The sequence below is a fragment of the Artemia sp. Qi Xiang Cuo genome, chromosome 11, assembly GCF_049724085.1.
Source record: "Artemia sp. Qi Xiang Cuo chromosome 11, ASM4972408v1, whole genome shotgun sequence".
Classification (NCBI taxonomy): domain Eukaryota; kingdom Metazoa; phylum Arthropoda; class Branchiopoda; order Anostraca; family Artemiidae; genus Artemia; species Artemia sp. Qi Xiang Cuo.
The window spans coordinates 130,497-149,564 of record NC_142804.1 but is presented as its reverse complement, the minus strand read 5'-3'; the positions used below and the strand labels follow the sequence as shown (position 1 = coordinate 149,564).

The 19,068-nt window shown below is 36.7% G+C and overlaps 1 protein-coding gene across 1 annotated transcript in view; it reads right to left on the bottom strand.

Annotated features, from left to right (window-relative positions):
• Pop1 (POP1 ribonuclease P/MRP subunit) overlaps positions 1-19,068 on the bottom strand; it is a 166,807-nt gene that overhangs the window by 96,591 nt on the left and 51,148 nt on the right. The window contains exon 5 of the mRNA XM_089097388.1: positions 13,171-14,319. Coding sequence (XP_088953514.1) covers positions 13,171-14,319 — 1,149 coding nt within the window. The remainder of the gene's footprint in view (positions 1-13,170; positions 14,320-19,068) is intronic.

Below are 19,068 nucleotides of genomic sequence, written 5' to 3'. Positions count from 1 at the left end.
CATGCGGCAACGTCAGCCCCACTTTGACAAGCTTGGTAAGTTCCGGGTACTTGCTGTCCCCGTGCTCATTCACCAGTCCAAAATAATGGCTCCAAAATGATCAATCCGAGTAATGTCCTCACGGAGTCCAGTTTCCGCTCGCAAAAGCAGCCACTCAGCCTGGGGGACGTCTGAGCTTACTCCAATCGCATTCTCGCGTGCCACAACCGCTATGTCTGCAATGCTTCTTGAATCCTTCATGTTGATCGGACTCAAACAGCGTAAAGCCTCTAGAAAACCATCCTTTTCCAGAGGACATTTGTTCAAAATATGGCGAATACCCGCAATAAAATGTTTTCGCACATTGACATAGAAAATGGCCTTGTCTTTCAGTGTTGCTTTCTCACCGAAAGCTCGTTCCACATTTTCTGAAACTATGGCCTTTTCTGCAAATTTTTCAGCAAGGTTCAACATTTCCGGTGATAAATTTTCAGTCTCGGTCACGAAATCAGGAGTAAAGACCCGTCCGCAAAACATCGCAACCAGTGTTTTGATCTCTGAGTGCAGAACATGAATGAGAGGCTCTTCTTTCTAGAACAGTTGGGTGAAACTCATGAACAGTTCTGCTGAGGCTAGAACAAAATCGAGTTGGGTCTTCATCGTCGCACTTTTGATATAAGCCACAATCTTCAGAAATTTGGGAGTGGACAGAATATTCTTCAGTTTTTTCTCTCTCGGCACGAAGTTCAGGAAGTACTCTGAGATTGCCGGCCACTGCTGCATGATTCTAGCGAGAGCACGTCCTATCGTCAGCCAGCGGCTTGGGACATGCTTCATGAAAGCATTCTCTGGCACTCCCACTTTCTTTTGGCACTTTCGATAGTCTTCACAACGTGCAGGTCAGCCGTCAAAAAATGAATGCACAAGAATAACAAAGTCGGAACTTTCTTCTCTGAACACCTGAAGACCTTTCAAGAAAGCGTTACGAATTATATGGATGTTGCAAGTACCAATGTTCAACATTTCCTTTCCCGTCACTTTCTTTTTTTCGGCATTGAACTTGTTCCAAACGCTTTTGTTCACTTCCAAGCGTGATTATTTTTTCAAGTGGCAGCTGATTCTGCTCAATGGCTGACATAATCTTCCTATACAGGTCATCACTTGTCGCGTGGCCCATAAAACTTGTACATAAATGTGTGCTCTGGATTTTGTTTCTGTATGAGGACCAATATTGAACATATATCTGTAACTCCTTCATACCAGCGTTGTTGGTTGTCTCGTCATATTCTAGTACAAAAAATGACTGAATGTCCTTCACAAGCATTTGCTTACAGTAAGGATGCAGCGCATTGGTGATCAGATACGTAAGTTTCTTCGCACATAGGGACATTCTGTCGGAGATCTTACCGGGGAACATCGCATGAAAGGTTGCGACAATATAGTCTGAAGAGTTAGCACACATGGAACTCTTTACCGTCTGAAGTGCCCATATTAACTCAGCTTTATAAGTGGCATCAAGCTCAGAAAACATGTTTGTACCAACTAATGGTTTATCCTTGGTTGTTTCATAAACTCGAGATTATCCGGTGAGGTGAAGCTGTAGTAGATGTAGTTGAGCAGTAACTGCGGCTTTGTGTTCTGCAGATTGCACATGTTGGTTTAGCTGAGCAACCCTAGCTGTTCAACCAAGATTTTTCAAGCAGAGTTTGCAAAAGAACGAGTACTGGTCGTTCCCAGTCTTACACCATTCTTTCTACCGCTGCAATTCGTCTTAGCAAGCCATGAACTATTGAACTTGTTAGGCCCCATACCTAATTACCAAGCATCACCTGCAAAATAGAATCCGCGATTAAAAGGCCATAAAAAGAAAAAATGTGGATATGTCCGAAACTGGGCCGTATTCGCATCAGCCTTTTATAGCGTACAGCCAGGAAACGCATAAGTTGCAAGAACTCACAGTCTCATTAAGCAGAGACTGCTAGCCTATATACTGATCTTCGCTCATTTCTGACAGGCCTAACATGACAAAAAACAAAACATAGGCTACTAAGTCAACACAACAGCATAGCCCAGGCAGAAGTGGCTTACTAATCCCAACACAAAGCATTAGTTAAGTTCAAACAGCTCAACAGTTGTAATTAATTATCGATCTACACCGAAAGACAGCACAGTCTAGAAGCAGAGTCAAAAGCAAAGAAAAGCACATCTTGGCTTACTTAACGAGCAGTTAAAATTGCAAATAATGAGCAATGTTCTTGGTGATCTTTAGCCGACAATATAGGAATAATAGGATTTTAGCAAAAACACAGGCATTTTATAGGAGTGCATTAAAATATAGGAATTTATTTGAATTTATAGGCAAGTCCGAACCCTGCAAACACATCCAATCAAAATTTTGAGATAACAATTTTCTTCAACGTAGTTGAAAGTTCTAGAAATTAGGTCTTTGAGGATGACAATTCCCCCCCCTCCCCCAGCCCTCTGGGCAAGGGTTGTAAGTTATGCCCCGGAGGCTTATAAGGTTTTTATTGAAAGCGTTGTCGTAGAAACTTCAGAAGGGCTCATTCGATTGGAAATTAAAAGGGCTAGTGCCTTTTTTAATAGTTGAAAGTGATTGGAGAGCAACTAACGCTCCTCTCACGCCCACTATTTCCTCAAACACATTCAATCAAAGTTTTGAGATAACCGTTTTGTTTAACGTAGTTGAAAGTTCTGGAAATTAGGTCTTTGAGGATAACAACCCCCTTACAACACTCAGGGCAAGGGTTATAATTTATGCCCTTCGATGTGGGTACAATGTATTATTGTTTTCTTCTTCTTTTTTGTTTAGAACAGGGCACTTCGTATCAAAGGAGTTGTCTTAGGAACTTCGAAAAGGGCTCATTTGATTGAAAATAGAAAGGGCTGATGCCCTTTTTAATAGTTGAAAGTGATTGAAGGACAACTAAACCCCCACCCACCCCCACCCTCCAATTTGCCTATTATGTTTAAAACTAAATTTTGCCGTAAGATTAAATCAAAATACACAGTGTCTATGCTAATTCCCAATAAGGCATCGCAGCAGTATCCCAAGAACGACTAAGGGTACTATGATCAAACTTTCGGGACTACTTCTGCTCTTATAATTTAACCAAATCAAAATAGCCTAAGTGGATCCAAGCTATTAAAGAAAGTAAACAATTTTTTTTTGCAAATGGTATCAAGTTTTCTATTTCAGATCAACTAGAGGAGGTATAAAACTATATTAAGCACTACTATTTGTGTCCAAATTTTTAAAAGGGTGTAAGTTGTTAAACATTGCTGAAAATTTTTCTCCAGCATACAAATAGCAGACCAAACTATAAAGCCTTAAAAAAAAACAAAAGATTTAAAAAATTATTTTCTTTTTCCCTGAAAAGACTATGTCAATATAAAACGAACAGAAATTAATTAAAAAAACTTTTTCCGCAAAATAAGTTTTCCAAAGAAAAGAACACGAGTAGGGCTCAAAACCCCTATGCCATCCCAAGGCCAGAAGATAATTTGCACTTCACTGGAAGAAACACAAATAAATTTGCATTATCAGTTTAATATACAAATACTGATATTTAGTAATCAAATTGTTAATATTGTTTGATTTATTAAAGTTATAAAAGTAAAAACATTTATATTTTTTCAGTAAAGTGCAAATTATGTTCTGGCCTTGGGATGGCATAGGGGTTCTGTGCCCTACTCTTGTTAATTTCTGCTCGTTTTGAATTTGACTCGGTTATTTATTGTAATTTCTGTTCGTTTTAGGTTTCATTTATTTATCGACGCTGATTTTTGGTAGTTTCACGCTTGGTAGATTATTTTATTTTTGCTCATTTTTGGTTCAATGGGGTTCTTTACTTTTCTTTGAAAAACTTATTTTGTGGAATTTTTTTTTTTTTTAATTGATAGTATAAAAGAGACTAAACCATGGTTAATGATTTAGCTTAGTTAGTTTTAAAATTAGCTAGCTTTCAAGTTAAGGGTTATGGGATTAGAGTGTAACAAGTCAAAGTTTATGGCCTTACGGATGTAAATTGTCAAACTACGACCCCAAAATCAGACATATGGCAAGGGGGAGGGGGGCTTATTTCAAGTTGGACACAAAAAATTGGATTATGAAAAGACAGGGGCCTAAAAACTCGTCCTTTTTTACCTATTCGTAAAAATGGTATACTGCTAACCGCCAAGGCTTCAAACGATGTTCATCAATCGTACAGGATGCAATCAAACACATTCGGTCAATGTTGAGCCAGTTTTATATGATTACCCCTCTATGCAAAGCCCGCTGTTTACTTTCAAACCCCTTAAAGTTTTCTAAATCAAAACAGTAACTTCATGAAACAAAGAATGGAGCAAAAAATTAATTGGCAAAATACAACAATTCCCTGAAGAAATCAAAAGGAACATGACGGCATCCTTGAAATGTTTTAAGGATCCAACTGAGCCTCCCAAATTCCTCCTCTGATTTCCCTGAAGTACCTCTATTATCGATTCATCACAGAAAACAATAAAAAGCTTGTTTTTATGATACGACTTTCTCAGATGACTTCCAAACATCAGGCGGAAAACCGACAACAAACAGAGACAAATAATGAGATAACACTGGTTAATAGGCAAAACATACAACACCCAGATTTTGAATACTACTAACGCCCAAACTGTGAATATTAGGACAAAATTGAGCATAGTACTTGTAATTCCATTTAGTTTACTTACAATTACAAGATGAAATATGTAAGCTTGATTCTTCTTCTTGATAAAAAAAAAAAAAAAAAAAAAAAAAAAAAAAAAAAAAAAAAAAAAAAAAAAAGTTGTTTCAACTGAAAGAAAGGAGCAACATTCAAATTTAAAACTAATAAAAATTAATGCGTAAATGAGGGCGGCTGTCCCTCCTCAACCACTCGCTTGTTACGCTAAGGTTTCTTAGTGCTTTAAAAATAATTGGGACAACAAAACAAACTTTAGCATAAACAGCGAGGGATTGAGGAGGGGCAGACCACTTATATACGAAATAATTCCTGCTCTTCTTAAATTTGAATGTTGCTCCTCACTTTTGGTTGAGTAAACTGGTTTTTCTTTTATTATTTAATTTCTGATCGTTTTCAAAGCAGACCGGGAAATCAGCCCCCTCCTCGTAAAATCCCCCCCCCCCTTCGAAAATTCCCCCATGGAAAAAACCTCCCACGGAAAATCCCTCTGGACGATTCCCTCTTCATTGAAAATTCCCCCTAAAAATGTTTTTTATTTAATATATGATCTTTTATAAATTATGCAGGAAATTACCCCACCCCTCCCCGTCAGTAGAAAGTTTTCCGAAGAAGACCCCACCCATGGAAAGTGCCATCTGCGGAAAATACCCCACAAAAAATTACACATGCGGAAATTCCTCCCCCCTCACGTAAAAATACCTCCGGAACATTCTCTCCGCATGTAGGATGGAGCAGCCAAAGAGAAAGTAAGACAAACAAAAAGATTTACGTATATGAATTTTGAGAAATTCCACCTTCCCCCCACAGAAAATTGAAAATTTGCCACGCAAAAATAGACAAATTGCATAACTTACAACCTTTTCCCCAGGGGCTGTAGGGGTTATTTCATCCCCAGGGGCCTGGTTATATGACCTTTCAGCAATGCTGATTCAAATGACCATCTCAAAAATTTTTATCCAGTGTGTTTAGGGTAAAAGGGCATGGGAGGGGGGCTAGTTGCCCTCCAAGTTGCTTGATCACTTAAAAAAGGCACTAGAATTTATAATTTCCGTTTAGATGAACCACCTCTCGATCTTCTTGGATTATTAATTCGATACGATCAATCCTAGTTTAGATCTTTCATGCGGAAAATACAAAATTTCACATTTTTGTAGATAGAAGCTTGAATCCTCTACTGTAACGTTCTCTGATATGTTGAATCTGATGGTGTGATTTTTGAAGTTTTGGGGACGTTTCTCCGTTTTTCGAAAATCTGGTCTATTTTCTCAGGCTTGTAGCTTTTGATGCGCAACATTAAACTTAATGAATTTTATATAATTGGACTCAGCATAAAAGCCAATTATTTTGATGGATTAATTGTTATCAAAATTCCCTTTATAGAGTTTCGGCTACTATTCGGCCAAGTCACTCCTTATTTACAGTTCGCACCCCAAGCTGTTTGATTTGATTCATGTTAATAATTTGGCTACGTCTAGGTCGAGGTTTTCTTTAGTTTTTAGAAGCGATAAGTTACGGAATTCGTTATCTCGGGATATTAAAAGTGATTGAGGCGCAAGTGAATTGCTTTAATGATTAAATTGAAAGGTTTACAAAAAAATGGAACTAAATTATGAGCATTAGTATGGTTATTTTTCATATATAATTGAGATTAATGTGTTTTAGAGAGAGAGTTGGGAGTTAAGTTAGACGTAGCCACGTACCTGGCGTTGCTATTATGTTTTTTTAAACCTTATCAGAGATAAAAGTAAATTATGTATATATATATATATATATATATATATATATATATATATATATATATATATATATATATATATATATATATATATATATATATGTATGTATTTTTATTTTGTGTATTTGTTAATCATCTCTCCTCCATATCATATCCTGGAATTTCAAAGGGGCGTAGTTGTGTTGAGACAAGTTTGGAATGGCAAGTTGTTTTGTTAATAATGTGTACTGAATTTAAATTTGAAAAAAAAAAAAAAATTGAAATTTTAAAAGACGTGGCTAAAATTGGTTGGATAAATTTGAGGTTTTCTGGCATAACCAGCAACACTTTAAGCAACCTGGAGTACTGGTTCTGCCTGCCTATCAGTGGGTAAAGGCAGGCATACTTAGCAGCCCCCCCCCCCCGGGGGTGTAAGAGGGGACTCATCAGGTGAGACCTATATCAATTTTAAATTGTAAATTGCCTAGAGTAATCAATCCTTGGGTTAACGCCACTGCTACTGTTGATGCTTGATGTTTTGTGCTGATTGCTTTATATTCTTCAAATTTCAAAATCCACTGCTTTGCTATTTGAAATTTGTTGCTAGATAGTGGACCGTATCCTGCCTTACAACCAAACTGTCTTATACCACCGCTTACTCTGTTCCTGTTTTGTTTTTTACATCAGGTAAGAAATGAAAAGTCAACTCAAGCCACCTCGTGAACAAAGGTCAGACATCTCACTCCAATTCTCTGGATCAGAATCTGTTTTTGAGGAACTACTCATACCCACTAACCACATAAATAGTAAAAAAAAAAAAAAAAAAAAAAAAAAAAAAAAAAAAAAATCAAACATAAAATGCTAAGATCTCTTCCCCGGTAGAAGAGGCAGTGACTAAAATGAAAGAGGAACAGACATTCATGTAACATGATGTCACTATCTCTTCAGATAAGCTGGATGCAATCAAGCAAGATGTGTATGCTGGCCTCAACCTAGATCTCAGTAATCTAGTGGATAAAACCCTTGAAAGCTATAACAGACGCGTATTTTCTATTTAATCTTCTTTGACTACTTTAGAGTCATCCAGGAAAGACCTTGAAAACTCTTTCAGGCCTATCCAGTCCAACCTGGCAATATTAAATGGCCGTTTTGAACAGCAGGCTTTGAGCAACCAAATTATTATCTTTGGGGTGAAAAAGGATGCCTCCATTGAAAACAATGAAAGTCGATTCTTGTTGCTATGTGCTGGGAAATTTCCTGGTATAGCAATTATTCAGTCTGATGTTGTATCAGCCAAAAGAATTGGCAAACCATCTGCAGAACCCAGACCCATAGTTGTAGAATTTTGCAACTTACGAGCTCATCAACTACTTCTCAGACAAAAGAAGGATTTCAAAGGATTTGGGATACTATTTTCTGAGACGCTTACAAAACCACGCTTACAACTTCTTTCATATGCCAAGTCAAAGCTTGGCTTACGTAATATTTGGTCCAGTAAAGGTGATATCCTGTATAAAACCCAATCTGGAAGAGCGGTTAAGTTTAATGATCAGGATGAAATTGATTTATGTGCTGCAAATGCAGAAAATTAAACTGATGGATTTAGTCTTATTTTGTTATAATATATTGAATTGTTTCTGTAGGAATTTACTTTATGTTCTTAAAATATTCCTCTATTAGATACTATTACTGTCTTCCTCTTTACTGTCTTCACATAATTTTGACTGGTGCCATATTACACTTTGGGCCAAAAGTTTGGATAATATGTCCCTTCCCACTAATATTTCCTTATGATTCAGTCACCTTCATGTTGCTTGATTTCTATTATTTTCTAGTCATGTCAATATATTTGTAACTCACATATTTTTAACTGGTCACACATCATAGTTTGTGCCAATACTTGGACTAACATGCGCCTTCCCACTGATTTTTCTTTATGTTTGTTTGTTATCCTTTCACCATCATGCAGCTTGGTTTCTATCATATTTTTGTCATGTCAGCAAATTTGCAGCTCACACAATTTTGACTGGTCCAATATTATATTTTGGGCGAATACTATCAATAATATATGCCATCCCACTGTTATTTCTTTATGTTTGATTGTAATGCTATCACATTCACGTAGGCTGATTTCTATCATATTTTTGTCATGTCAGCATAATTGTAGCTCATTTAATCTTGATTGGTTCCACATTATACTTTGGGCAAATACTTTGATGAATATGTACCATCCCACAATTATTTCCTCATCTGGGTTTGTAATTCTATCACCTTCCTGTAGCCTGCATTCTTTCATATTTTTGTCATGTCAGCACACATGCAGCTTACATAATTTTGACTATATTTTGGGCCAATACTTTGAACAATATACGCCATCTCATTGATATTTCTTTATCTTTGTTTGTGATCCTATCACCCTTGTGTAACCTGAATTCTATCATATTTTTGTCATGTCGGCACATATGCAGCTCACATAATTTTTTACTACCCATATTATACTTTGGGATAATATTTTGAATGATATGATCATTCCATTGATATTTATTTACATTTGTTTGTGATCCTATCACCTTCATGTAGCCTGATTACTATCTTTTTTTTTCATGTCAGCAAGCTTACAGCTCACATAATTTTTACTGGTCCCAAATTATAAATTGGGCCCATACTTTGAATAAAATGAGTCGTCCTACTGATATCACTTTATGTATGTTTGAGATCCTTTCACCTTCATGTAGCCTAATTTCTATTATTTGTTTGTCAGTCCAGCACACCTGCAGGTCACTTAATAGCAACTGTTGTCACATTATACTTTGGCCCAATACTCTAGATAATTTTTGCCATCCCACTGATATTTCTAGTGTGCATTTGTTATTTGTGATAAATATGTGCGATTTCTCTTTCCTTTTTAATTCTTCTATTCTTAATTCAGTTATCTTTGATCAACCATGTAGTGCTGGTAAACAAGAAGCACACACATTTGATTCTCTCCTTAAATCCGTGGTTAATTCCACCTGCAATTATCACACTACTATTGATTATTGTGATAAGATTATACCCCTACTCTCTTTAAATAGTAGCTTCAATGTATTTTGTTTGAATATGAGTGGGATAAGAGATAGGTGGGATTGTCTGAAATCATATTTGTGGTCTGATAATTCTTACCCTTTTGATGTAATAGGTTTAACAGAAAATGGTTATCTGATGGTGAAAATTTTACAGCCTATGATATGCATGGTTATGTTGCTGTCCGTATCCCTAGAATGGTAACAAAGTGCTCAAGGGGTATTTCTTTATTTATAAAATCTGAAATTGAGTTTAGTAGAAGGTCTGACCTTGAATCCTTGTTTACATCAGTAGCGTCAAATAGCAGGACTGTTTATTCTCTCGTCATTGATCTAAAAAGCCAGTTTGCATGTGATACTGCTTGTTTGTTTTATAAGCCCCTTCCTTTCCAACACATCTGTTCTACGATTTTCTTGATCAGCTTTCTTGTGTGGGGTCTTTCTCTACAAACGTATTTGTGTTTTGGGAGATTTTAATTGTAATATGTTAAATATTGGATCAAGTGAGGAATGTGACCATCTCTTTGATGTGCTTTCTTCTTCTGGGCTACCTTCCTTCATTTTTTTTTCCTTCTCGTGTTGACCCTACTAGAAATTCTGCCACTTTAATATATCTCATTTTCATTTCACATTCTCCTAATTTGAAAATTTACTTCTGGTCTTGTTTTCACTGATCTTTCTGATCACTTCCCTATTTATGTATCACTTTTTGTGCCTCATACTGCGATTGCTGTGGATAAGCGGGGTAAGTTTTCTTTTCACAGATAAAGAAATTTCTAATTTAATACAAGGTCTTCAGAGTAATGATTGGTCTAGTGTTCTTGAAGCTAATGATGTTGAATGTGCAACGAGTTTATTTTTGTGTCGTATGGGAGCTCTGTTGAATAAGCATTTTCCTCTTAGAAAGAGGCCAAGGAATTCCACACCAAATGCCTATGGATGTCTAGAGGTCTGATCAATACTACACATATGAAGGCGTTTCTGTTCAAGGCTACATGTAAAAGTAAGACACAGGATGATCTTTTGAAGTATAAACTTTATAAAAATTAGTGCTTACTTCTTCAGTACGTGCAGCCAAAAAGCTCTATTTTTCGCGTCAAATTGACGAGTGTAAGGGGAATTTGCGAAAGGTTTGGACTGTAGTTAATGAAGCTCTTTCCCGCAAGAAACTCAAACACTCCTCTCCCATGTCATTACAGGAAAGCTGATGGATCTTTTATGGACAAAGATTCTTCAGCGAGCGCCTTCAATTCGTATTTCACCACACTTCCTTCAGCTCTAATCCCACCCCATAGCAGAGTAAGTAGTTTTCCCTTAGCAGAAAAGTAGTTTTTTCTTTCCCCATGCAGTGATACTGAAATTTCTAATATTATTTCTCAGCTTTCAAGTAGCCGTTCAGTTGATGGTTGTGGTTTGAGCTGTAATGTTCTTGAATAAATTGGTCAGTCTGTTTCTAACCCCATCTCACACATAGCTAACCTCTCTCTTTCTTTTGGCGTTTCCCTCATTTATTAAAAGTTGCTAATGTTGTACCTTTGTATAAAAAAGGTGATTCATCGCTAATTTCAAACTATAGATTTATTTCTCTTCTTCCTGTCATCTTTAAGGCTGTTGAAAAAGTAGTGTATCGTATACTCTCTTCATTTGTATTTAGCACTAATACGACTGTAGGAAATTCTTTCTTAACTAACCATCAGTATGGTTTTAGTCCCAGTTTTTCTACCTTGCATGCACTTTCAGATGCAACAGAGTTTGTGCGTGTTAACCTTGACAAGGGCTTGTGTGTTTTGGGTTTATTTCTTGACTTTTCAAGGCATTTGATATGGTCGTTCACTCTGTTCTTTTGTCTAAATTATCTTTATTTGGAGTCCATGGAGTACCACAAGAATGGTTTAGGTCTTACCTCTCAGGGAGATCTCAGTATGTTTCGGTTAATGATACTTCTTCTTCTACCTTGCCTATTCTGAAAGGTGTCCCACAGGGCTCTGTGCTTGGACCACTTTTGTTTTTTGTTTATATTAATGACCTTGTTGATGGTTTTCATCCATTTGTGCACCCTAATCTTTTAGCTGATGACAGTAACTTTTTCAATGCTGCAGTGGACCTGCCATCTGCCACTTCCCTAGCTCAATGTCTTCTTGATAAACTAAAATATTGGTGCTGGTTAAATGGTATGACTCTCAACCGCCAAAAACGTGCCATTGTACACTTCAGAACCCCATATCGTATGAGAGACGTAAGGGAGCCAATCATCCTGACTTATGGGAATGATATTATACCGCAAGCTATTATTGTGAAATGTCTCGGTGTCTATCTTGACTGTTTTCTTATTTTTAAAACCCATATAACTCATATCCGCTCCCTTGTCCTCCGCCAATCTTCAATGTTACACGGGGTTAACTCATTTCCTCCCCCAGCTGTTATGCTTTCTCTTAATTATGCTTTCATTTTCCCTTACCTTTATTATTGCTGTTCTGTCTGGGATAGTACTAATAAATATCTTCTCTGCTCACTTCAAAGAGCCCAAAATAGGGCAGTGAAGGCTACTTTTCTTTTTCCTCGGCTTTCCCTTGTTTCTTATCTTTATAACGATACCGGAATAGCTCCGCTGGATCGTATTGTGGGTAAAAGTTACCTTTATTTAGCGCATTCTGCTTTTCTAGGTACACTTCCACCGCCCGTGCAGCAGTTTTTCTTGCGGTCAGGATCAGGTAGGTATTCTTCTTTTTTACGTAGTTCTTCTCGCCGATTTATTTTACCCAAACGAACATCTACAGCAGCTCAGAGGTCTCCTGTTTTTCAATCAGTTCGACTTTGGAACTCCACCCCTGCTGATTTACATCTATTTCTTTCTGTAAAGGCAGTTTGTCGTCGGGTGTTTCCATTAAAATTTTTTTTTTCTATCCTAATTTATATGTCTCTCTTCTGTTCATATAATATTATAATATTTTTATCTCTTTTCTTCATTTAGTTTTTTTTTCATTTATATGTTATGTCCTTCTAAATCCCCTATTTCACAAATATCCTTGTCTTGTTCCAGTGTTTTTTTGTTTTTTTTGTTTTTTTTTTGTTATGCGCTTGTATATGCATATGCTTTATTTCATGTGCTTTATAAAAGTGTTTTATTTTATTTTGTTGGCCCTTTACAAGCTAAGCTTCTTGGGCATGTAAAAACCTTACGTTTTGAAATTGTTTTCTTTTAGCATTAATAAATTGATTGAATTGATTTATTAATTGAATATAAAAAAAACTATTTTGTTCTACGCAATACACATGTACTAGTTGTAAAAACAAGATATTGCTAATTATATGATTGAAAAGAAACATTAGAGCCTAGACAAAAAAAAACTGTCTAAGATAAAAAAAAAAAAAAAGTCTTAGACTTAAAGTCTAAGCATAAACAAAAGAACCAAAAAACCCATAAGCATCAAAATTGAACTAAAAAACCCGATTAAATGCAGGTATTGCTAATTATATGATTAAAAATGATTTAAGTCCAGGCCTAGACAAAAAAAAGAACAAAAAAACATTACAGTTCAAGCAGAGACAAAAAAACATAAGCATTAAAATTGAACTAAAAAAAAAAAATGAATTCAAGTAAAATTAACTAAACGCAACACTTGATATGTCGTTCATATTTACGCAACACTAACAATTAATAATATGAAAATAATTTGTAGACAAGACCACTTACTTGTATCTTTCCCATTTCGTCCTTGTACACCGGGTTGCTGCACGAGAATCACCGGAATTTTGGAACCTGCCTCTCCAAGGACCAGATTCTCACCTAATTTTAAGCTCGCCCTTTGTCGATTTAAAATATTATCTGAAATCTTTGACAAGCTCACGCAATCTCTAATTTTCTCATCCCAAAGAAAACTGTATGGTAAATAATCCTTTCTACTTTTTTCCTTGTATATCGCAGCCGATGGTCTATGTAGTTGTCTCTTAGGGGGTAAAAATGGCCTAGGGTCCAAAACTGTTAGACCTAATATCATACGTGGCGAGCATTGACCTGGTAAAACATCTTCAATTGATTCCCAAAATTTTTTCTGCTGGAAAAAAACTTTTCTATTAGCAGGATCCGTAAATTCTTTCTTCCACCACTGTCTGGATTCTAAATCATCAAGTATGTATTCAGTTTCTATCGTTGGTACCCCTTCCCTTGAAAAGTCCTTCTCAAAATTGGCCCATTTGGAAAAACTGGGGGGCTTCTCTTCTTCAGGAATAATAAATTCCGAGTCTTTATCTATAACAGCAACTTTTAACACTTCACTTAAAATCTTCTGAGATACGGGACCACGAAGTGAGAACCGATTTAAAGTACCCTTAAGTTCAACTATTTTTATTAAGTCATTTTCCCACATAGGGGTTCTTTCATATGGAACATTTCTAGATGCCAATTTTTCTAAATCAACATTTCGTCTTTTTTTCTTCTCCTTTTTATAAACTTTATTTCCAGCTTGATCATTTCCGGTTTCATTGAGTCCTTCATGATCTCGTTCACTGCCTGTTTCATTAATTGCGATATTTTCTGAATCTGAATAAACTGTTTCCATGACTTCTTCTCCCTCTTTCATGTCCTCATCTACCCTTTCTTCAGCTTCCATTTGACCTCTTTCAACTTTCCTCACTTCAAAAGCATTTGAAAGTTCTTCAAGGAAATTTTGATAAATAGATGGATGAACCCAGATCCAAATAGTTCTCTCTTCACTTCTTTTTACTGGTCTCCACATAAAACAAACTTGACCAACAACTCCATTGGGATAACATCCTTGAGAATAGACAACAGCATTTCCTTCTCTTACACCTGAGAGAGATGCTTTTGAGCTAAATGACAGTCCTGAAAAAAGAAAGCTTACTTTAGAAGAAATAGCAGAATTAGCTGTGATGTAATTAAGGGATGAAAAGAGGAGGACTTGTGAAATGAGTAAATAAACCTAGTCACTAAGTACAAAGGAAAAACAAACTGCTAAAATTAACGATCCAAGAGATACTGTTTTATATTCATACATGCTGGCCGGTTCTAGGCTGATACCCCCTCCCCCTAGAAAATTATTATCACGAAGACTACTATCCCAGGAAAAATTCCCCCTCCTCAGAAAAATGCCTCTTGAAAATTCCCACTACGTGCAAAACCGAGCATCATAAGGAAAAGTATGACAAATAATAATAATAAAAAAAAGAAGAGAAGAAAATATTTTGGATTATTCTACCAAAGTTCAAAAATATATTTAGAATGTAAGGTTTGGATTACAATATCACATGGTATGTTTTTTTTTTAATTTTTATTTCTTCCACCTCTTTTTTTCTTATTTTTGGGAGTTGAGAGTTGGGTTAAAGCAGCTACCCTGCCTGATAGAGGCTAAAGAAAATAACTTGGTAGCATAAAATTAATGGCAACTCTGGAAGGGGTGCCCTACATTGGGAGCGTCTGTTGTGTCTTTGTCATGTAAAATTCGAAAGGCTAGATTTTCTTTTTTTTTCTTTTCCTTTTTTGTTTGGCACTGAGGACGACCTGGCGGAAGTCCTTGTCGAAATATTTGCTTATTTCTCCTTCTTCATCGTTTTCCACTTGCTGACAAAATCCTCGTTTTTTCACCTTTTTTAATTTTATTTTTCATTTTGTTATTTTCTTTCCTCTCTTAGTTTCATCTACATTGGGAGTACCCAGAAGAGATACAGACTGGGACTAAGAAGTACGAGTAGCTACTTTCTGTGAACTCTATGCGAAACCGATACCTATAATGCATGATACCAGTTAACACCCTTGCGAATGAGAACGCATCCACTAGGTGTAAATCGAAAGGTAACACCGTCCAAAGTACTTTTAAGGGGCGTTTTTTTTCTAACTTAGTAAATTAGAGTTGACGAAGTCAAACTCTAAGTTAGAACCAAGCAAATTTATAATGGAAAGAGCTACTTATTCTAAATAAGCAAGGAAATTATTTTCGTTAACATTTACCATACACTGCTATAATAACTCAACGCTCAAGCTCCAAAAACACAAAGCAAATTAAAAAAATAAATAAATAAAAATATAAAAATAAATACTACAGGATATTCTATACCGTATATAATACAGCATAGGTAGAATATTCCAAAATCTTTTCACTTCTTCAATTTTTTTATTTGTAGATTTATTGTTATTTGTACATTTTGACACACACTACCGCACTATCAGTACTGTAGATATTACAATTTTCGTTGATTAGTGGAGCGGCTAACCATGAAAATCGTGCATTTTTTTGAGAAAGCACGAAAGTTAGCGGACATACACTTTCGACCACGCTGAACAATCCTGGAAGTGGAGACAAAAAATTCGATCACTAGAACTTCGTCAAAACGTCGTAGAAATTCGTGAATTGTCAAATGGAATTTTAATAGCCCAAGAAAGTCTTGAAGCGGGTAAACATTCTGCTTTACCCACTGGTCGTCTCAATTTTATCATCATATCATAAGAACGTTGTCAAAACGTCACAAAACGTCACGAAAATTCAAATGGGGGTTTTAATAGCCCGAGAAAGTCTTAAAACGGGTAAAAAATGCTGCTAAGAACTTTGGTCGTCTCACTTTTACCTCAGATCATAAGAATGTCGTCTAAACATCACAAAATCGTCGCGTCTTTTTCAAATAATGATTTGCTGATATATAAGAGCCAGTAAATTAAAGCCGTGGATGAGGCCTCAACTATGGTGAAAATTCCTAGAAAGGGAGGCAACAAATTAGGTGACAAGAACGTCGGCAAAAAGTGACATAACATTGCTCATCTCAAAAAAAGGGTTTAGATAGCTCACGACAGTCAAAACAAGCAAAAAGACAGACTTTCATTTCAGAACTTGTGATAAAACAGAATATAGATATAGTGTGTCTACAAGAAGTTGACTCGAAAAAGTTTAAAGCCCCGACAGGTTACCAGTATGTTTATGGAGGGCTTGAGCCAGACGTTGGTTTCCTTTTTAAAAGAAAGTGTACAGTGTGATCAAGGAAGCATGCGTTTGGAGATGATGGAAGCATTTGTAGTTTGTGTTGTGGGTCTTTGATTATAGTAAATGTCCACCTACAGTCAGGAACGGGTAACTTTAGACACAACGGAAGAGTGCCATTCGTGAAAAATTGCTAAGGTTCCTTTGTGAAGAAAATTTGATAATGTTCGGAGATTTTAATTGTATAGTGTCCGAAGCGCATGCCATAGCAAGGAATGACAAGTAGCAAGAAGAAGATGCAGTGAAGGGTTAAAGGCGATGATAAGTGCTTGGAGTTTTAAAGATGTGTGGGTTCATTTTGGGAAAGGACCTCGATTTATCCGAATGGATAACCAAGGATCAAGCAAAATAGACCAGATTTGTGTGAGATAAAATCTGGTAACGGAAGCGATAAGTGTACAGAACAAACTCGTATCTTTCTCTGACCACACTGCTCCTGTGATGGATATGGGAACTAACACGAACCGAGAAAAATTTAGAAAGAGTCATTGGAAACTGAATCCTTCAGCACTAAAAGGTCCACTAAAAGAGCAGCTGAGAGCCAGTATTCGAACTTGGATGCATGATTTTATAGAGGGAACAGAGCCAGTGCAATTTTGGAAAGTCCTAAAGCAAAAAGTAAAAGGATATGTACAAAACTGGGGAAAAGAATCAAGAAGTGAAAGTAACGCACACTAAAGACACCTTTATAGAGTGTTAAACCAACTGAAGGAAAAGATTGACGAGGGGACGGAGGTGTGGTACGAGTTTAAAAAGGTCGAAGATGCAATACGAAAGATTGAAGAAAAAGAATTTGAGATTTGGAAACTGAAAAATAGACTGGCTGAAGAAGAGTATGCAGAACAAGTAAATCTAGCAATGAAAATTAAGGCAAAAAAAGAGAAAATATAAGAATTAGGGGATTAAGAAAATAAGCAGGGAGAAGTTGTGGGAAATGAAGAGGAAATACAAAAAATAGTGGAAGATTCTTATAAGCAAATTTACACATTGCCAGATCAAGAACAAGATTGCAGAATGGATTCCTTGGCAGATTTTGAACCAGGTAGGAAGGTAAAGATCAAAGAGAATGATCTGATACTGCAGGAGGTAACCCGGCTTGAAACTGAAAAAACAATAAGAGGAATGAAAAATGGTAAGTCACCTGGGGTGGATGGACTGGGATACGAATTTTATAAAGAATTTTTTCCGGAAATTGGGGATCTGTTTATTTTGGTGGTGACACGTTATGTTGAACAAGGATATCCAGAGAATGATGTGGGCATGGTATCTCTCCTTTTTAAAGGAGGCGATAGAATAGACCTTCAAAACTGGAGGCGTATATAGGTTTCAAACAGTGACCACAGAATAACGCCCAAATTTTTAACTAAGAGAATGGAGAAGGTGATGCATGGAATCCTGGGAGGATATTAGTCTGGTGGTATTCGAGGAAAGAAGGCCCATCATATTCTCAACGTGTTGCATGACTTGTTGGTACGCAGAGACAACGAAATGGAAAAAAAGGGCGTTTTCCGTAATGTCTTTCCTACTGAGTATGAATGTTGTCAAAGGATGTGGACACTGATGAAGGAAAATTTTGGGTTTGATCAACGGTTTCTGAAGTGGTATGAAAATTTATATAAGAACCAGATGGAGGTTGTGACTATAAATGGTTACACAGGTGGAAGGCTGAATCTTGAAAAGGCAGTGCGACAAGGGGATCCGAGTGCCCCTTATTTATTCGAACTTTCTATCGATCCACTCTGTAAGTATGTCGAACGGTGGATAAATGGGATTGCAATTACGCCGAATATCTCCTTGAAATCACTCGATTTTGTAGACGATGGGGTCTTCCTCCCTGGGAGTGTGGCTGATTTGATGGAAGTGGCGAGAGGCCTAATGTGGTATGAGGAGCATTTCTTGGTAAAAATACACAGAAAAAAGAGCCAGTTACTAAACATAGGTGAGTGTGTGCGATTAGATGATAGCGTCTGGGTCAAGGAGGCTCAGTCAGTGAAAGTATTGGGTGCACTTTTTGAAAAAAACGGTGAATGTGGAAAATTTGTGGGAAGAGAGTGTGCAAAAGATTGAGGGGTTGCTGGAAGCCCATCAAAGAACACATTTCGCGTCAATGTTTGAGCGAGTAGTGTATGTAAAAACGTATGCTCTCCCACTGCTATTTTAGCTGGCACCGGCTTTTAATCTTGAAGAAAAGTATGCTACAAAGGTAGAAAGGAGCATTTGGCGTTTCGCTTAGAGGGGAGAGCTGGAAAGGTTAAGTATGAAAATGTTGTATGTGCTCCGAGAAAAGGGGGTTCTTGGTGTAATAAACTTCCAAAAGGTGTGCATGTCTCTGATAATTAGAAACCTCTGTGAGATGATCTGTAGTAAATGGATCGACGGTGAAATAATATGAGGATGGGCCTTAATAGCGATAAATACTGAGGGATGAACTAGCAAAACAAAAAATGATCAGGAATGTGCCAAAGAAACTCCATGAAGTAATATGGTGTATTCGAGAAATGAAAAACCTAGGATTGCTGAGTGATCAGGTGAAACTGCCAAAAAGAAAAAGATAGTGGATGGATATTTAGAGAAAACAGAAGAAGAAGAAGTGGATTTTCACGTGA